This window comes from Callospermophilus lateralis, chromosome 12 (genome assembly GCF_048772815.1).
Source record: "Callospermophilus lateralis isolate mCalLat2 chromosome 12, mCalLat2.hap1, whole genome shotgun sequence".
NCBI classification, from domain to species: domain Eukaryota; kingdom Metazoa; phylum Chordata; class Mammalia; order Rodentia; family Sciuridae; genus Callospermophilus; species Callospermophilus lateralis.
The window spans coordinates 43,594,304-43,616,531 of record NC_135316.1 but is presented as its reverse complement, the minus strand read 5'-3'; the positions used below and the strand labels follow the sequence as shown (position 1 = coordinate 43,616,531).

At 31.6% G+C, this 22,228-nt stretch overlaps 1 protein-coding gene across 5 annotated transcripts in view; it reads right to left on the bottom strand.

Annotated features, from left to right (window-relative positions):
• The window catches only part of Mycbp2 (MYC binding protein 2), a 290,494-nt gene that overhangs the window by 196,785 nt on the left and 71,481 nt on the right, over nt 1-22,228 (bottom strand). For all 5 annotated transcript variants that reach the window (XM_076872632.2, XM_076872633.2, XM_076872636.2 and 2 more), the window contains exons 9-17: nt 18,066-18,139; nt 17,788-17,926; nt 16,185-16,261; nt 15,484-15,688; nt 13,498-13,662; nt 11,101-11,259; nt 7,826-8,030; nt 4,162-4,307; nt 3,723-3,824 (exon numbers count right to left, since the gene is read on the bottom strand). In XM_076872632.2, the coding sequence (XP_076728747.2) occupies nt 3,723-3,824; nt 4,162-4,307; nt 7,826-8,030; nt 11,101-11,259; nt 13,498-13,662; nt 15,484-15,688; nt 16,185-16,261; nt 17,788-17,926; nt 18,066-18,139 (1,272 nt within the window). The remainder of the gene's footprint in view (nt 1-3,722; nt 3,825-4,161; nt 4,308-7,825; nt 8,031-11,100; nt 11,260-13,497; nt 13,663-15,483; nt 15,689-16,184; nt 16,262-17,787; nt 17,927-18,065; nt 18,140-22,228) is intronic.

The following is a 22,228-nucleotide window of genomic DNA, read 5'->3' as shown; positions in this document are numbered from 1 at the left end:
CTTTATTTATTTATATATGTATGTGGTGCTGAGGTTTGAACCCAGCGCCTCATATGTGCTAGGCAAGCGCTCTACCACTGAGCTACAACTCCAGCCCCCTAAAAGATTTCAGAAAAATATGTCATCTGGAAGATTAATAGTGCCAAAAACTTAAATTAAAGACAAAGTTCTAAATGTATCAAAGAGTAGTAATAACATTGTTGTTTGGGTTTCAATAGCACATCCTATTATAATAGACCTGTGTCATAAACAGTAGCTAAATTATATCAATAGACCTGAGGCAGACTAAGCAAGGCTTTTATTGAAGAGCTAGGGGTCCTAAAATGCTTATCAACTTTAAAACAGCACACAGACTTGATAAACACAATGAAACAAACAAGTAAAATGTAATCAAATTCTGATTACATTACAACAGTAACAGAAATGTTAACACAGGTAAGAGCCAATTTACTAATAAACACAATTACTAATATTTTACTAACTGTTAATCTCAGAGCACAGGAAAACAAAAAATAATTATTTGTGGCAGCTGGAACCTTAAAAATTTGACATTTCTGTTTTTTCATAATGACAAACTAAGACTAACAAGCTTCGACAGCACATGCCAGAGAAGAGCCTAGAACACTGTGTGTATATCTGAAATCTGTTTCCAGGACTACAGACTTAGAATTTGATCTATTAGGCCCAAGGATTTTGATACAAAAGGTCAAAGGGAAAAACTGAGAACAACACTGACCTTGAGTCCTAGTTTTCATACTTTTGGAACCATGAGAGTCACCTGGTTAAAGCACAATTTTCTGGGCCCTATTTTCCAAGTCTTAGATTCAGTAGATCTAGGGTGGAGCCTGAGAACTGATATTTCTAACAAGAGCCCAAGTGATCCTGATCCCTGTTAAACCACTTTGAGAACTACTGCCCTAAATTAGAAAATAGTACTTGGAAGGGATTCCTGCATCCAACAAAATAAAGACATTTAAAAAAAAAAAAAAGTGTGCATGCCTTAAAACTGATCTGTATTTCACAAGAAGGAAAGGCTTACATTTTAAAACATAACTTTTAATCTGTTTATAAAGTAATTTGCTTGTGAAAGAATATTCAGAAAAAGAAATTTTAGGTATCGTTTTGTGTGTGTGTGTTTGGTCCTAGGGATTGAACCCAGGGTCTTGTGCATGAAAGCACTCCACAAATTGAGCTATATCCCCAGGCCTCAAATCTTAGAATAAAATAAAAATCACTTATAAACTCACTTCTCAGGAAAAAACACTACACACACACACACGTGTGTGTGTATGGATGTACATGTAATCTGTGAACATTTGAAGTTTTCTTACAAAAATTGTTTTCTTATAAAATTAATGTAATGCTAAAAGGAATATGAAGATTTTTTAAACTGCTGTATCTGAACACTTTTTTATTTACTTCACATATAACATAGCATGTCCAAAATCATTGAGTACCAGTTCTTGAAGTTTGATGTTTTAAAAATAGATATACAGTTGGAATTCTTACATAAAAGTATTTTTATATATAAGCAAGTGTCACCCTGCACCGTGCTGTGTTAAGTGAAACACACACATTGGAATGCCTTTGCATGATTCTGTGATGACTCTGGTGACTATGCAACAGGAGGGAATGGTTCCAAATAAATACATTTAAGGTCCCAAATCCATGCAGTTAAGGCAGAACTGACATAATTGAGGTACATAATGAAGATTTCAACTCATCAAGAAAAGACATTTACAGGCTGGGGATGTGGCTCAAGCAGTAGTGCGCTCGCCTGGCATGCATGTGGCCTGGGTTCGATCCTCAGCACCACATACAAACAAAGATGTTGTGTCCGCTGAAAACTAAAAAATAAATAATAAAATTCTCTCTCTTTCTCTCTCAAAAAAGAAAAGAAAAGAAAAGACATTTACAATACAATAATTCTGTTTAAACAAGCATAAAAGGGTGGCATGTGTAAGAAAGAGATCAACCAAAATATAAAGATATGAAAAAATTTTTGTGCACCAATAATCTGAATGAAGTGTTTATATTTAAGTGTTTTCATATAATAGGACTGCAGAGAAAAATCAATTTGTTACCAAATATACACCAAATGTCCATAACCTACGCCTGTATTTGTAGATTCATATACAAAAAATTAATCTGTTTAAATATTTAATGAGTGGAACAGTTTTTGAAAGTGCACAGAGTTCATAATTAACGTTTTAAAGGTCTATGATACCTTTTACAATAAATATCTGCAATCACTAAATTTTGTTGATATACCAATGTATAATTCAATATTTCTTTACTTCTAATGTTGAAATTGACTACAACTAGAGAAGACTACCTTTTTAAAAGCGAGGAAAAAAGAGTAACAAGATGTATAGCATCTACCAAATAATTTAATACCATCATAAGGATTTACTATATTTTTGTTGAAATGTAAGAAATTGCTGGGTTTTGTAGGTCAACTGATATGATTCAACCTAATATTCCCAAAGAAAAGGAAAAACTGGTAGTAAAGAGATTTATTGATAGCCTTATGCAAACAGTATCATAAAAGGAATGACGTCATAATTATCATATGTGGTAAAGACTCAAAACGTAAATTATGTGCTATTTTCTAAGTAATATTTAAGGTGCCATTTTCCCACATACTTACATATTATAAGTAATAACAGCATATATATTAATCTCATAAAAATATTTTAAAGGAAATGACTATGTAAACAAAGCCAAACTTAATAGCAAATATTCACTGTAATAATTAAGCAATGTGATTTATCAAACGCTATAAAGAACAATCTGCATGTTCCAAGCATGTTGCACAATTTAAATTTATTAAAAATAGAATTCATAAGGTATACTATATACTTTATTACTTATTCCATTTTTCATTAAAAAACAGCTAGAAAAAATGTTTAATGATGGCTAAATGGTAACAGCTTTATTTCATGTATCAAATACCATGCCACTTCTAATAAGAATTTAATATGCACTATCAATAAATATTTCTAATTTTTGCCCAACAGAGAAATAAAATAACAGTTCTCTGAAACAATTTGTCTTAATCCTACAAAAAAAATCTATATACAACAATACTTTAAAAATATATTTACCTCTTCCTTTTGGAGGATGTATCTTTAAATACCAAGTTAAGTATAAACATATTAAATATATTTTGGGGTCAAGAAATGGTTATAAACAATGAAGAAAAAAAAAGAATAAACATATCTTCATACATAAAACCTGAAGATTTTTCAACTTATTCTTGTTTTTTTCTAAAAAGACAAAAAAGCACAATTTTGAACTGGACTAATATGAAGCATCAATTATGCCCAAATGGAAAAGATCATGAATGACTAAAAAAACAGAAAGGAAAAGACTAGATCAATATGAATTTTGTATCATGGTCAAATATGTAAGTGCAAAATCTGGGTCAAAGACATATTCTCAGAATTTGTTCTTTTTAAAAAATTACCATCAGTAGTAGTTACTGATACACGGCAGATGGTAAAATTTCTTAATTGTTGACTTATTCCATAAAACGCCCTACTAAATTAATCTATGTTATTAGCACAATTATAAATACCCTGAATATTTTCATGAGTTATCAGAATGTTACTAATTTTAGTGATTTCTTACCAAATCATACAATTTTCTAAATTTCTCAGTGGTCTTAGTATAGTGCAATAAAGTTTTCCTACTTTTTTTCCTCTGTGGCAACATCTTACCTCTTCCTTCTTCTAATCTATGTCTTCTGATTACACGCTGCCGTTTTTCTTCTTGTCGTAACTGTAGGTGTTCTTCAATGTTAACCCCAGGTACTGGGACAGCTAGATGATTGATCAAAACAATAATAATAATAATAATAATAACAACAACAACAACAATACATGTTGTATAACAGCTAAAACAGACTATATAAAACTCAAGAAAGTAAAAGCTAACAAAAACATGATCTAAAACAAGTTAGTTTTACTGTAAGAATTCTTAGCAAAAAAAGGGAAAAAGAATCTCATCACTTAATTTCATAATGTCAGTTACCAAAAGAGCAATACTGCATTCATTAACTATTACTCTAATTTTTAAGCATGTATCTAATAGAATTTATTTAAAATATCTGAATTATCGAGTAGAGAAAAAGATGTTCAGTATAATAAATCAAGTTACCTAAAAGAAGATCTAAAGGTATCATTTCTTTTACTGCATCAAGAATCCCTCTTTGTCTTGCCTCTTGACCATCCAACTCTCTTGCACAAGCCTTGCAACATCCACACACAGCACAGCCAGATTCTCCAGAACCACAACCACAGATCCTATTTAAAAATAGACAAAGAACAATAAAACAGGGTTAACTGAAATCCTTTAATCTTTCCTTAAAATTCTTTTCTTTCTTTTGTTTGTTTTTTTGATACCACGAATTGAACTCACGGGCATTCAACCCAGTTCTATTTTGCATTTTATTTAGAATCTCAGGGTCTCACCGAGTCACTTAGTACCTCACTCTTGCTGAGGCTGGTTTTGAACTCAAGATCCTCCTGTCTCAGCCTCAGAAGCCACTGGGATTACAGGCGTGGTGGCTCCTTAAAATTCTTTTCTAACTTATTTTCCATGTTTCTGAGATGAAGTTAATTTTAAAGAAAAGGAATGAACAAGTAAATAATTTAAAATAAGAGTTTAGCCAGGTGCAGTGGTGCATGCTTATAATCCCAAAGACTCAATAAGATTGCAATAAGGCCTGTCTCAGCAACTTAGCAAGGTCCTGTCTAAAAATAAATAAATAAAAATAAAAGAGCTAGGGATGATGTAGCTTGGTGGTAAGATACCTCTGAGTTCAATCCTCAATATTCCCCAAAATTAATAATACATTTTTAAAACTAAAAACTATAAATAAGAGTTTATTAAACTCCTAACAGGCATTTTTATTTTCAAAAGAAGAAAAAAAGAGTCTGCCATTGTTAAAGTCACTATTCAAAAAAACATTCTTTTACAAGTTTTCTCAGTTAGTAAAACAGTAGCAGCTTTTGTATTAAGTGGCCTGGGTGGGTCATTGGCTAGTAAGCAAATAACACTGCTACCTACCAGGTAAGTTAAGGAAGGTGATGGCAGCTATCAGTGAGTAAGCCCAGCTTATCAGCTTCATATGTAAGTGTTCCCCCTCTTCTTTATATGCCATCATCTGCCATTCTCTCTGCTTACTGTGTCCAATTATCTGTTCTTTTTCTACTTCTTTGTTTCATATTAATACTGTGAATTCTAAGACCTTCTTGGAGGTCTTGTGAACTATATGACATATGTTTATAACAAAATAAGGCAAGAATAAAATAAAGGTATTGTGTCCAACTACAACTAAAAAATAATTTTTTTAAAAAAAATTGTTATAAAATAATATGCCCTATTGAATTGTCCAAGGACATTATTTTTAAAATAGTGTTTATAAAACTAATTCCTTTTCAAACTTTTCCAAAAAACTCAAGAGGAAAGAACACTTACTTATTCTATCAGGCCAGGAGTGCCATGATACCAAATTCAAAGACACAACAAGGAAATTAAAAATAAAAAACACAAACCAATATACTTCATAAACATTGATGCAAAAATACTCAACAATATACTAACAAAATAAATTCAGCATCATATTAAAAGGAACATTCCATGACAAAGACAATTCATTCCCAAAATACAACATAAGAAAATCAATGTAATATTTCACATTAACAGAATAAAGGGGGAAAAACCCACATGATTATCTCAATCAATACAGAAAAAGTATTAGATAAATCTAATTCAATATTTTATAATTTAAAAAAATATTCAAAATACTAGGAATACATGGAACTACCTCAACAAAATAAAAGCCATATATGAAAAACATACAATGAGCATCATACTCAATGGTGAAAAATTGCTTTTCCTCTAAGATCTCGAACAGACATGGATACTCAGTTTCACCACTTCCATTCAATGTTGTATTGGAAAGCTAGCCAGAACAATTAGGTAAGAATAAAAAATAAAAGGCATCCAAATTTGGAAGAAGTAAAATTACCTCTGTTCAAAAATAGTATGATCTCATACACAGAAAGCTCTAAAGAACAAAATCAGCACTCAACACACAAAACTCACTTGTACTTTTTTTTTAATATTTATTTTTTAGTTGTAGTTGGACACAATACCTCTATTTATTTATTTTTATGTGGTGCTAAGGATCGAACCCAGAGCCCTGCATGTGCTAGGCGAGCACTCTTTTACCACTGAGCCACAACCCCAGGCCTCACCTGCACTTCTTAATACTGACAATGAACAATTTGTAAAGAAAATTACAACAAAAATTCCAATTATAATAACATCAAAAAGAATAAAATACTTTGTAATGAACTTAAAGTGAAAGATTTGTACAATAAAAACTACAAAACACAGCTATAAGACATTAAAGACAGAAACAAATGGAAACACATCCCATGTTCAAGTACTAAAAAACTTTAATATTGCTAAAATAGATATACTACCCAAATCTATCTGCAGATTCAATGTAATTCCTATCATCTTCAAAAGATAATAGAGAAAAATATATCCTAAAATTCATACAGAATTCCTAGGGACCCTATATGGTAAAAAAATATTGACAAAGAACAACAAATTACTCATACATCCTAATTTCAAAACTTACTACAAGGCAACAGTAATCAATCAAAAGTGTGATGCTGGCATAAGAGAACTTCACAGACCAAAGGAAGAACAGAGAGCCCAAAAATAAACCCTCACATATACTCTCAAATGAATTTTTAACAAGAATGAAAAGTTATTAAATGGAGAAAGGACAGTCTTTTCAACAAATGGTGTGGGAAAACTGGATATCCATATACATAAAAATGAAACTGGATCTTTACCTAACACCATATGAAAAATGAACACAAGAAGTATCAAAGACCTAAATGGAAGACCTAAACATATAAAAACTCTTAGAAGAAATTATCAGGCAAACACTTCACAGCATGGATTTGATAATGATTTCTTAGCTATAATACCAAAGATATAGGCAACAACAAAATAGACAAACTGAACTTCATGAAAATTAAAACTTTTGTGTAACAAAAAGCAATATCAACAGAGTAAAAAGGCAACCTACAGACACAATTTATTTGTAAATTGTATCTCTGACAAGGAATTAATATGCAGAATATATGGAGAACTTTTAAAACTCAACACAAAATAAGCAACTGAATTCAAAAACAGGCAAAAGACTTGAATATATTTCTCTAAATATTTATAAATGGCCAAGAAGCAAGTGAAAGATGTTTAATATCAGTAATTATTAGAAAAGGTCAAGTTAAAACTATAATAAGGAACCAATGCATACCCATTCAGGATGGCTACTAATCAAAAAGAGAAAAATTAGAAAATAACAAGTGTTGGTAAGGATGTGGAGAAACTAGAGTACTTGTGTACTATTAGGAATGTAAATTGGTACAAGCTATGGAAAACAAAACGGTGGTCCCTCAAAAGATCAAAAATAAACTGATAATATAATCCAGCAATCCCACTAAATCTAAAGAGTACTGGGGATTAAACTAGAGCAAATTATATCCCATGCTTGTATAATTATGTCAAAATGAATCCCAATATTATATGACTATAATGTATTAATTTAAAAATGGTTTAAATGAGTCAAATGAAAGACAAAATTAAAGATAACACCAAATTATAAATTGTCATAATAAAAAACAAGTATGAGAATCATAATTATATATTAATGTGTCTTTAAGAAACAACACAGTAAATATACTCTATAGTCATTTGAAAGAAATGTTTTCTGCAGTAGGAATCCTCATCTTACCCTCCAGGAACTCTGTCTGGACGCCCACTGCTAACACAGCTGGCTCCATAACCCGTACAGTCTCCACACACAGTGCATACCATGCACTGCTCCAGCTTCCACTTATGCATGCCTGGAGGGCACATCATGGATTTCTCATCTTTTTCATCTAGTTCTTCTTCCAGGTCTTCATCCATTGCTGTTGCCATATTTTCAACTCCAAACCCTATTTGACAGATCAATTTATAAGTTTTATATGGATTATGACCATCTCTAAAACTGAATATAATATTTCCCAATTTAAAAACTATATAACACAATGCTATCCAAGTGATTATACAAAGGATTGCTAAAATATAAGTGTAATAAAAATAAATTTTAATTTAGAATTTGCTAATTCTCTGCCCATTTCCTTTCTGTAAAAGGATGCAGGAAAGACTATTGTCAAATACATCTCTTCACTATCAATCATACTTTTAAATCTTCTCTTGACTTTGTCCCTCTTTTCTGTCCTCACTACCAACACCTTCATTCAACAGATCTAAGAAAACCTAATTGCACTAAGCCAAGATCACCCCACTCTAGAACACCCTCCCACTGTCATAAAATACATATTTAAATATGTCTGACTTCCCAATGTACAAAATTTCAATGTCCTTCAAGGTCTTCAAAAGAACAAAATTCCTCAGCAAGAAACAATCACAATATGGCTCCCAATTTTCTTCAACCTCATTTCTCCCATGTGAATTACATTCCAATTGCTTTTCAAACATCTTGAGTCTTTTCACATGCTGAGGGCTTCATTCTTGCTCCTTCTACCTTGCACAAATACTTTCTCTCCCTCCTTCCAAAAATATCTAGTGCCTCTGATTCCTGAGTTCCTTGGGGACATATTTATAAGATGCTATACCCTTCCATATTTATAAGATGCTTCTCCTTATCTTACCTAGCAGAGAATTTTTTAGTCTTCAAGAATTCTGCTAAGGGGCTGGGGTTGTAGCTCAGTGGTAGAGTGCTTGCCTAGCACATGCGAGTTCCTGGGTTCAATCCTCAGCACCACATAAAAATAAATAAATAAAATAAAGGTATTGTGTCCAACTACAACTAAAAAATAAATATTAAAAAAAAAGAATTCTGCTCAGAAATCATTTCCTAAGAAAGCACTTACTACCTTTTCCAGGGAGTCAGTCACTATTCTCAAAACCCATTTATACCTCAACTGCAACTTTTTAAATTGTATTATAATTCATTCAACTATATCTTTTTTAAATTGAATGTCAAATACACTCCAATGATTCCATATGGAAGTGTTAGCAAGCTTTTCATAAAGGGCTGGATAATAAATAATCTAGACTTCGTGGGAAATATTAATATATGCCACATTTTTATAACCCTTTACAATTATAAAATCCATTTTTAGCTTGGAAAGCTATATAAAAAATGGTAGTGAGCAAATAAGACATCAGAATATAGTTCACTATATCTTTACTAGAGGCACTAAAGACTATGATAGTTAACATCTAGTGAGAAAGATATTTTCAAATAACCAAACAAGTATAAAAACACAACTCTGATAAGGTTATGAAGGAACACATAGTACAGAAGAGCAAATCTGTGCAAATCAAGTAATTATATTTATGTTTCCCTTTCCCACTGGATTTAGACCTTCAAAGGCAAGCGTTTTACTTACTTGAACTTCTTTATTCTTAGTCAATATTATTATCTTCTTTCTTTTTGTACTGGGAATTGAACCCAGAGTGCTTAACCACTGAGATACATCCTCAGCTCTTTTCTGTATTTTATTTAGAGATAGGGTTGAGTTGCTTAGGGTCTGGCTAAGTTATGGAGGCTGGCCTTGAACTTAAGATTCTCCTGCCCTAGTCTCCTGAGCCACTGGGATTATAGGCATGTGTCACGGCTCTTATATTTCTTATACCAGTAATAAGCACCTAACAGACCTACCACTCAATACAGGTTTACAATCAAGAAATAAACTCATAATATACTTAGCTGGTTTTGACTTTGCCACATCTAATCTATGAACAGGCTGAGAAATGAGATAATGTCTGAAAGCCTACTTATCAGTGTCATAACAGTGGTGAGTTCTAGAGAGAAACAGAATATAATAATAAGCCTTGAAAGGGAATACAGAGCATTTGAATTTTATCTGTAATTTTCCACTAAAAAATGACAATATAGTCATAGGTAAAAAAATTTTTTATATTTCAATATTACCTTCTGTACTTTCCCTATTTTAAAATTTTTGATTTTGCAATCCACATTTATTTTATGTGTCATACTTTACTTATCTGCTTTCTAATTCACTAAGACAGTGGGTGGGATTCCTACTGAGGAAAAATATTTTAATTTCATTTTGATTATTATAGAACTTACCCTATGAATCCAGAACATCAATGATAATTTATGCCAATGTTCACAAGTTTCAGAAAATAATTGTTCAGCTCAGCAACTCTCATAAAACAATTTGTGTATATATTTATATCATATAATAGAAAACTGATTCTCTTCTTTGACCTAGTAGTATTATCCAAAACTATGGTTCACCAGTTTAGCAAAAAGATAAAATATTTCCATTGTGAAATAACCCATTTCTTTTTTAAAATTAGTATACTTCTAACAGACCATCCTTTAAAAAAAACTGATGTATTTTAAACACAAGCACACACACACACACACACACTCTCTTTCACAAAGACCATAACAGCAGGGCAACCAAAGGGAAAATTCCTCCTTTCCTTAAGAAGTCTTAAGGGTTGATACAAAGAATACTGTGATCAAGTTGCCATCTACAAGTTAGCTTTATCTTGACAAAAGATCAAATATTCATAAAAATCATTCTTAGTTGTCAAGAAAAGATTAAATTACAGATCACACATGCTGTTAAATAGGAGAAATTTGCCAGAGAAACTCCTGCCAAAAAATAGTTAAAACTGAAGACATGACATAAAAAAAGCTAATAACAAAGAGTTTAGGAAATTCACTTTTCCAAAACAATTTCATCATCAAAATGCCAAATTATAGACAGACAATCAAATTTATGGAGAATTTTAGAAACCATTTAGTAAGCCAGTTCATTTGCCCAGAAATTACATATTAATTCAATTTTTCAGTGATATACTTCTTTGCAATAACTTATCAAATAAATAAGAAATTTATTTCCTAATTCATAGTAAGAAATCAAAATCATTCTGAAAAAGAGTGAGTTTCTTCAGTATGTCCTGAAAAACTGACAAAAAGGCAACACAAATTTTAATATTCAAAAATTAAATACCTACCTTTGCCTCCTTGGCTCATGGCACCAGTATCTCGTCCACACTGTCCTTTATTATTTACACCAAATGTCCAAACTTCTCCATTCTTCATTAAAACACATGTGTGAGCTTTGCCCATAGCTACCTGAACTACAAAATGGCCCTTCAAATCCGTCACCAAACCTATAGAAAAGATACAAATTTGGTAAAAACAACTTTAAAAAAAAAAAAAAAAAAGCCCTTCTATTCCTAGTAAAAGAACTACTTCAATGTAGAACTCTTTATCTCTGGGCAAAATAATTCACAACAATGGAAAATGATTGACCAAGAGAGTAGGAGGGTATCATTAAATTAATTTATTTTGTAATGTCATTTCAATGTATCTTAAAATTCAGACTTGGGACAAATCTTTACGTTATCTAACTTTATCTCAACTTTCCTCCCGAATGCCTGCTCCACATACCAATACCTCAACAGTACTTAGAAGAGTCAACAGTTCTCAAACTTTCTGGTACAGGCACTAAGAAACCTGTAAATCAGTTACCTTGCCTGTTTTGTTCTGCCTCCATAAAACAAAGTAAAACACTTGCCACTGTAATGACACTGATTTTATAGAAACCTGTAAGATTTTCTAAAGCAGTAGTTTTCAGTTCTTTTCCATCTATAATACTTTCTTCTACAATCTACTTCTTAAATTTCTACAATCTATTTCTTAAATTTCCCTTATTCACAAATTAGTTTTATTATATTTGTCACATCCAAGTGCCACCCACATTATCTATTTAGTATTTTTATATCACCTTTGACAGAAGTATGTCTAAAGTAGTTCATAAAGTAGTAATATCAATAAAATTCAGACTATTAAATATTTTTCTAATGTACTTTAAAATAAAAATAATGTTTAAAAATTATTTATTTAAATTGCAAATATTACCTATCTTGTACCACATGCTAGGAAAATTATTCTACACTAGGAACTCTGATATAAGCTTCCACAAGTTGGCCTTCCTTTTCTTTTACACTAGTTTTGCCTTTTAATGTAGTTCACCTCAAAAAATTCCTACTTTCAGTATTTATTATACTTGAAAAAGATATGTGCCATATAGATTTAACAGAAGTACTTCTTTTAACAGTACTAGCTGACACATTTTGAGACCTTACGTGTTTTAGGCTCTGTGAAAAGCACTTCAATTCCTACAATTTTCAAGTATCGACGCCTACATTTTTGGTAACAACTATATGAAGCAGGTACTATCATTAGTCCCCTTTTAAAGGCCAAAAGAAAAGGGAAAAGAAAAACTAAAACCCTGCAAGGTTAAGTAAACTGTTAAACAATAAACATGTTGGTACCGGCATCAGAGCCCATGTCCATAACCATTAAACCATATCCCTTGAATTTCTTATCCAATTGTTTCTCAGATTCTCAGAGGGCAGGAAGGGACCACATCAGTGATCTATGCTGACTAAATGAATATTTTCCACCAGTCCTAGCCAAGAGGATTTTAGCAAGTAACAACTGTTGCTTGAACATTATTTTTAAACTTCACACGTACTAAACCAAAAGTCTGATTCACTAACAGTTGAAGCCAACTTTAAATCTACATATTACCATATTAAGCCAGCTCATACCACCTAAGTACAACTCAACCTAATAATTGCTATAATTGTTCTATGTGTACCATTTTTCCAGCATAAAATAATCACTTAAACTTCTAATAATAAACTTATTAATTCCAGTTTCCTTATTACAAAAAAAAATTCAAAGGCTTTACATATATATCTTGCATAAAATCCTCTTAAGTGGATGACTTTATACTAATTCTTAATTGCTAGGAAGAACAGTCAAATACAAAGAGTTTTAGAGACTAGAGTTTACAATTATAAAACTATTTAGCTAATTCTATCCTTCCCACCCACTTTTTAATGTTTTGTTTATCAGTTATCCAGTCACTTGACAAGTAATTCTTGAGACCCTACCATGTGCCAGACACTGTACTGGGTTAGGAATATAATACTAGAGGAACAGAGAAAAAAAAATCTCACCTTCATGACCTAGCTGAGAGATAAATAATTCACTCATCAATTTGCTTTGTTATGAAAGTCATTTCCTTCAGGATACTACCATTGCCCAAGGGTCCTAGCACATGAGCAACTGAGTCTGGGAAAGCTTTGCTCACAGAACAACTAAAGTAAAGTGTCACTCACAAGCTCTATGACTACCTCTTCATGAAATTAGGGACAGTTTCTAGTGACAAAGGAAAATTTCTTTCCAAATGAAACATTTAAAATAAAATGTAAAAATGTAGAGAAAGCATGCTATAAATGTAAATTTTCTAAACATATCTTCATAACACTTAATGACTAGGATTGGACCTTCTTTGTATAAAAGTTAAATGATTTTTAAGTTCTTTTATTACTTACTTGAACTATCAGAATAAATGGCATCTTTTCCAAACATGTACAGTTCTCCATCTTTAGATATAACAGAACTACTTCCATTATTGCAAGCTGTATACACCACAATCTTTCCTTCCATTTTAATTATCTTTTTAGGTTTATAAGGTTTTGATTGTCGTCTGCTCTTAGCTTAAAAAATAGTAATAAAATTATTTAAGGCATCTATATAGAAACAATAATAACAGCAGTTTGTACCCAACGCCCCCAAAATAGAGCATATTATATGCAGTTATGATATACTTTATTTATTTTCAAAAAGGTCTGGGTTCTCTAGCATGTTAATTAAAATGAGTCAACTTGCCAGCTTCATCTGGTCAATTAATATTTAAGCTATCACTGTCAGATCTTCCTTCTTTGTAACACATGGAAATTCCCAATGAGTAATACCACTTTTCCACCAAACTTCAGGGGTGCCTAATTTCTGCTTTAGCTTTTACATTATCAACTCCATTCTATAATAATCTATAAATATCATTACATTTTTATATGACAAAATCCATCTACATATGTACAGTAACTACTTAACCTCAAGAAAAGAAAGAAAATATTTTCCAAATATTAAAAGAAAAACTGGCTATGTTGAAGTTTCTGAGAGACGGTAATATGCAACAAAATTATAGCTATATTAAGCAATTTTTCCAATGTAACTTTTATTTTCACATGATTTTTACATATGTGTTGACTTAAAACCTCATCCTTTTAAGTTGTAACTCCAATGTACAAAAGAGAAGTCACAAAAAAAAACACCTTTCCTCAAGACTCTAAATAGAAGAATAGAAAATGTAAGAGATTATACATTTTTTCCTTGCTGAGTGATAGCTATCAGAGAAAGAACACTAAAAATAGTAATCCCTGGTCAACAGATGAATGGATAAAGAAAATGTGGTGTACACACAATGAAATTTTACTCAGCTACAAAAAGAAATGAAATTATGTCATTTGCTGGTAAATGGATAGAACTGTGAAACACTGTGCTAAGTGAAATAAGCCAGACTCAAAAAGTCGAAGACTTGAATATTCTCTCTCATATGCAGATACTAGAGAAAAATAATTTTTTAAAAAAGGGGGAATCTCATGAAAATAGAAGAGAGGAAAGTTGAACTGAGGAAAGGGAGTCTGGGGCTGGGGGGAGGAAGGGAAGGGGAAAGTACAGCAATGCAGAATGAAAATGAACCAATTATGCTATGTGCATGTATTGATACATTACAACCAGTTTCACTTTTATGTATAACTATAATGTGCCAATTTAAAAAAATAATGAATTAACACAAGACCAGGGGCTGGGTTGCGGCTCGGCAGCAGAGTTCTGCCTGGCATGTATGGGGCACTGGGTTCAATCCTCAGCACCACATAAAAATAAAAAAAAATAAAGGTATTGTGTCTACTTACAATTAAAAAAGAAACATTAAAAAAAAATAGAAGACCAGTAGAGAAAAGGGATGAGAGAGAAAGGGGGAAAGGAGAGGGAGAAGTATTAGGGACTGGAATACAGCAAATTATGTCATACAAATTTATGAATATGTCAAAACAAACCTATTTGATATAGTTATAATGCACTAATAAAAACATCAGTAATGCATAATCAACACTATTATACGAGCTTGCATAAGATTCACCTTCATTCTGAATATATATTCCTTCCAAAGTTTTCAGCTTTCTAAAAATGTTCTATTGGAATAAGTAAGTTTTAAAAATAACACCAACTGATGCAACAAAATTAGCATATACTGCAGGGAACATTCATGTATCCATAAGGCATAAAAATTCATCGATATCAGCACTAGACTGAAATCAGCAATCATGTTTTTTAATGTACAGTACACTATTTACTGAATATGCTTCAATGTAAAATTATCTATAACTTGGTGAGGTGTTACTCAAATTGTTAAATTTTATGTTAATAAATTCCACATTATGTTTACTAAATGCTCAGTTGATCTGTCAACTTACTTGACTCTCCATCTTCTCCTTTACTAGCAGATCCTGTAAAGAATATGCTTCCGTCTTCTGCAACTAAAAGGGCATGAGAGCCATCGTGTCCAACTGAGAAGTGCACAATCTTTGGAGATTTTGTAATTGGTAATTCAACCCATTTTCCTGCTGAAGGACCACCTTGTTTGATTCCAAGACTCTGGTATTTGCCAGTGTAATATATCTTGTATATTAGAAGAAGAAAAAAACAGGGATTTATAGTGCCTTTTGGAATAGCATACCAGGTTTCAAATGAGAAAATAAAAAAGCTTCAGTATTTTATTGAAAAATAAAAATACTAACGACCCAAACTATTTTTTATATTACTCAACTTCCCCCCAACTTATACTCAGTACATTTCTTCACATTTACAGAAACTTATATGAGTTTCTCAATCATCAAAATAAACACAAAATACAAATTCACCACAACTCAAAAGTTACACCGTTTCATAATTAAAATTAAACAGTTGTAACAATTTAACATTTTATGAGGTTAATATTTTTAGGATCTTAAATATCACCATTGCTTCACAATGCTATTTTCAACATGAATTAAATTTTTAGCACATAAAAAACAAAGATGATTTTGTTTTAAAAAAAAAAAGTTATATACACTAATCAACAAATTGTATACATTCTCGTAGAGAAAGTTAATTTTTACTAAAAAGAGTACTTTACCTTTCCATTTGCTGTTTTCATTAGTGCAAACTCTCGTCCTGCACCAAGGACTGCTGACTCCTCATCAAATCCTGTACCTACGATACCACAAGACTAATAAATACTACTGCATTTTTAATATGAATAATTCCAAGTACACCATGTACTCTTTAAAGTACTTTAGGTTAATTCAATTAACACCATTCAAAGGAAAGATGAGAAAACATGACATGCCTTAATTTTTAAAAAATTTAATGGTAATAGATAATACCACTCCAAGAAAAGATAAATTTATCATAATCTTAACATATTCTAAACTGTTGTCAAATTTTTTAATATACATAAAAAAAAAAATAAAAATTTCAATGTCAATAATATTCCTTGAATCAAGGTATAAACGAATAAATTTTAATTAAGCATCTTTTAGGTACTAGGCATTTGGGAGCTTATGAAACTTATCTAGTTCAATTCTTAAAATTATAATGCCCAGTTTTTATTTTATTTTTTTCCTCCTTTTTTAACTAGAGTGTGTGGTGTTTTTTTTTTTATTAGTTGCTCAAGACAATACAATGATCTTGACATATCATACAATTGATTCAAATGGGGTATAAATTCTCATTTTACTGCCCAGTTTTTAAATAAACAATTATAAAATGTGGGGCGATTCATCTAGATAGTCATTTGAGCTTTAGTGACACCTTGAAAATATTTGAATTTAGTATTTCAGATTCTCTGACCCATGCTTTTTTCTACAGAACATTTTATGTAGCTTCTCCATAAATTTGAATGTGTATCCTTATGCACATTTCAAATTTTAAAACTAAGAATATTTAATTATAGCTTCATATATAGCACTTTATGATTTTATCCAGTCATAAAACCTCTTGTATGGCTTTTTAAACTCCAATTCAATATATTTTCCTATGGAAGAATTACAAAAACACCACATAATTAGGATATGAAAGATAAAGCACTAATGTCAAGTTTATGAAGTTTTGGGAGGCAACATTAAAAAAGGTGAGCCTTACAGAGAATCCCATAAGTTAAAGAACATCACTATTAAAACTCAAATGGCATGGAAAACAAAAATCAAGACCCTGGTAGGAACTAGTGATTCCAATTACTTCCACATTCCAAGAGCAAGTATAGTAAGTCAAAGAAATAAACTCTGGTTGTATTTCTGTATCCAGATGAAGCTTACTGATTAATTTGGTAAATTAATATTTTTAATGATCTATTGGATCATTCTATGGATATCTTGAAAATCTGCTCAAATAAAAATCACAAGTTCAAATGAGAGAGCTATGTATGCTACTATAGTAACATTCACAAAAAAAGTTCTCAAAATAATTGAAAAATACTATACAAACTACCACTGATGTCCACCAGTGTCCATCCATAATTCTTATTACATGTTAAGTTTATTTTCTTTTCCTCCATTCAAAATAATAATGGAAAAGTATTAGTAGTAGTCACTTGCTTAACATAGTCTTCCAATATTACACTCTATTTAAAGGTTATATTTCCAGGTTACTTCTACATATTAACTCAAAACTGTGTTTTATAGTAATAGACATAAAATAGCTATTAAATATGGGGGTGAAACTTAGTTTTTCCATCTTACTTATAATATGCAAGTCCTTTTCCAGATCAAATAATGAAATACCACAGGCATGCAAGCATTTTCTGGCCAGTTTAAGTTGCAATTCTTGTTGGAGAACAGGTTCAGTGCTTGTGGCAAATATTCTGACAACAAAGCCATCCTAAAAGAAATAAAACACCCAGAATATTACATTGCATAAATCTGTCTTTAAAGCCCTGTATTTATCTAATAAAAACAAATAATTTAATAAGAGAAAGGTATTCCATTTATACCAGCTACTCATGATTCAAAACACTTACATCCCTTGAGGCAGCTATCTGATTAATATATTCTCCATCAGTGAATAAAATATTTTGACCTTCAGTGTGGCAATCTGTGCAAAAGGAAGAAAAATTAATTATATTACAACATAAATATAAATGAACAACTCACAAAATAACTTTACTCTTCTGTTGAAGATAGAATGAGAGTTTTCCACGCAATAAGGACAGGCTTAAACTCAAAAGGAGACTGCTTTTTAATAAAGAATTACAAATTAGCAGAAACTAAATAATTTGCTAGTAATACTTATCACATTTTGTGCCTACATCTATAAATCTTCCATAATCAAGGACCTGAGAGCCCACCAAATTTCAAAATGAATTAGTATTAGATATAGTCTGACAGCAAACATGCAACACAATGAACAAACTACAATGTTGGTTTCAATCATTTCAATAAAATCACATGCAATGTAGGCAATACTCTACCCTCAGACATACATCAGAGTCATTAGTGTCACAGAAAAATACAGACAGACCTAAAGCTTCTGTATTTGAGGTCTATGGTGCCCAACTACAGATATCATTTGCTTTATAAAACATATGATATTCATAACTAATTGAACATTTCCCACTTAATAATTCATTTCCAGCACATTTAGGTTTTAGAATGGTCTAAACTTTTTAACATTCTTCGTTATTTTTTAATTTTTGTGAGGGAGGGTACCAGGGGTTGAACTCAGGGGCACTCAACCACTGAGCCACATCCCTAGTCCTATTTTGTATTTTATTTAGAGACAGGTCTCACTGAGTTGCTTAGAGCCTCGCTTTTGCTGAGGCTGGCTTTGAACTCGTGATACTCCTGTCTTATCCTCTCAAGCCAGTGGGATTAGAAGTGCAAACGGCAACATTCATTTTTCAGAGACAAGTTCATGCTCATTTATTTCTTTTTGTCATAAATGGTAAAAAATCTTTTGACTAGCATACCATATTTTGTCAATACTGTATAGATATCTGTAGAGCAGTACACCACGTACTTTCATCCAAACAAAGCACAAACTCAAAGGTAACAAGGGATACCAGTATTACAGAAGGACCACTGGAACAAGTGTTAGTGATTGCCTCTAAATAACACAAATCTACAAGCAAAATCAGTATCTTAAGTATGAATTGTATCCTTTTGGAAAAACAAATGTTCAGCAAGCAAGTATAAAAGCACACACATTTTCCAAAATAATTGCAGAGAACTAGGATGAATCTCTCCATAAATCACAATGCCAAAAAAGTAATATTTCATTTCTAGTTCCACCTGAATCAACAAAACATAAAATTCTGATTTTTGGAATTCAGTAATGAAGCCCACTCAAATAAACTGGATTACTCTATATCTTTGCCCAGGAGCTTCATACTAGCATACTTCCTTATTATAAATATGCAAAACACAGGCACCCTTACCAAATAGAGAATTCAGTGATCACAAACTGGAAATAGAAACTGGGAGACAAGGCCCACTGGTAGCCCAAGAGACTTGGTAATCAAAGAGAGGAGAAATCGAAAGAAAGAGTTCCTAGTCCACTGTACAGAATACAAAGAGGCGCAAGAAAGATGCTTCTCAAGCTTTAAGCAGTAAGATTTTTAAACTAAAAAGCAAAGAAGAAAAACTCATTATAATTTCAGATAAATGCAGGCTTGAGGAGTGAAGCGGCGCAAGAAGTGTAGCAAAAAGCCTCATGATCTGAGGCAACCTGTCACCAGACACAGAAAACATATGACATGAGGACATAATCTGAAAGGTAAGGCAAGATATAAAGAACAAAATGACAATCTGGGGGGAATATAAGTTTGAAGTTCATCCATAAATGTTTGAATATTTTTTCTATAAATTAGGCTGTAAGACAAGTTGCAACATAAAGATCAAAGAATTACTTGCTTTATGTCAATTTTAAACATGGTATTCATTACTACCTAAAACCCAGCAATTCACTTCTGCTCCTCTTGAGAAAGCTACAGAGCAGAGTTGTCCCTACATAAATAAGCAAAAGGTACTATTGAAGAACATGCAGTCCAGCTCAAAGAAATGAGAAAAATGACAAACAATGTCTTCTTCAGGCTTGAAGGCTGAGTCTTCCTGCCATGTGATTCCAAGATTTTCTCTTTATCCTTTCTTCATGCATCGTGTAATATAATAAGACAGAATCTTCAGGAATATATCAAGGAACATCTGTAAGCTCGGAAGACACACAATATTGGGACTATCCTCCCAATGTTTGATTCATTCTTCATCATGAATACAGCACATATTTATGAAACACAGAAAGCCACGCTTGTATTGTTAAAAGTTGCGTTTTTTTATGTTAAATGATGCAGAGAAATTTAAACCAAATAAAGACATTAACAAGTCATTTTGTATTATGTCTGAATAAACAAAACAGCTCTAGGTAAATAATTTCAAATTGTCCTCTTAGTTACAATTTCCGTAAGTGAGCACAGTAAAACTAAGTTCATTATACATGTATCCATCTGTTTGGGGGAGCAGCATTTGTCAGTTGAGAATTTTTCTTCTATGACCATTATCCTAAAAATGCCTTGTCAGAGTGACAGGGATGCTCATTACAGTGTAATTTATATAGAAAAAAAAAATGGAAAGCTCCCATTCTAACATATTTATCAACAGAATATATTTTGCAATATTAAAATGATATTGTAAAGATTACTTAATGGCTGGAAATATATTCCAAATATTAAGTGAAAGTGATAATTAAAAAGTAACATGTAGCATATGATCACATTTTTATAAGTATGTATCATGCTAATATGATTTTTATACCATAAATATGATTATTTTAATATATTAGGGTGAATATGCATGTCATTATTAAAAATATTTTTTGGAATTACTGTTATTACTATTAGTAAGTCAAAAGATGTGGTCCAGGACTTATAATGAAAAGGGATGGGGTTGCCTCTGTAAAACTATTGTTAAATCTTCTGTTTTCCAAAGCTGTCCTAACTATGAAATGGACATGAAATGTTTCCTTTGCTTTAACACTATATATATCTGTACACTAATTTGGAAATCCACAGTTAGGAAATTTCAAATAAATGTCTAATGAAAATGTAAGAATATTTTAAAAATTAACAAAAAGTCTGGGAGCAATTATCCTTCTCAATGTTTTCTTTAGAAGTAGGTCTCATTTTCAGATGGTCAAGTGCCCAGAAATAATACTGCTGCTTGCCATAAAATTACAGACAAATTAAATACATTAAAAACACATTAAATCTTAAATTTTAAGATTTTAATGTAAACAACTTTAGAAAGTATAAAAGGTATAAGCAAATTCAAAGACCTTACAATGAAAAATACTTTATGCATTTGCCCAATGTTTCCCAAAACCTGACACCTACTGCCACAGAATTTAGACAGCAATGATTTGAGTGATGGAAAAAAAAAATTTTTATATTTTTATATATATATACACACACACACACACACACACACATACATACAAAAATAAGATAAATTATGTCCAAATTGCCTCATTAGAGCACTCTTAAAAGTAATAATATTATTCGGGTGTGGTGGTACACACCTATAATCCCAGCAACTCAGAAGACTGAGACAGGAGGATCATAAATTCCAAAGTAGCCTCAGCAACTTAGCAAGGCCCTAAGCACCTTAGTGAGACTCTGTCTCAAAATAAAAATATACTGGGGATGGGGTTCAGTAGTAAAGTACCCCTGAGTTCAATCCCTGGTAAAAAAAGAAAACAATAATTAAAATAATAATATTGGAGTTGTGGCTCGGTGGTAAAGCACTTGCCTGGCATGTGTGAGGCCTAGGTTTGATCCTCAGCAACACATATAAATAAATAAATAAGACTGATTGAAAACTAAAAAAATATTCTAAAAAAATAATGTTAAATGATAGATTTAAAGAAAAACCCAAATGCACTATAATTAAAGCAAAAATAAGTAAAATGTTCTTAGTACTGGGCCATGTGAAAAAGATGCAATTTTATTAAGAGTGATAAAATAATATCATCCCACTAATTCAGCAGCTGAAAAAATTTTGTTGGGGTAAGGATAAGGGATTAAGCAACACACGCAAAAAATTAAAGACAAATGTTGAGCCTCATTATTACTATATTTCTGATATGTACTGTTCTCATACGCATTAACTTTGTAGACTATAAAACATTTTT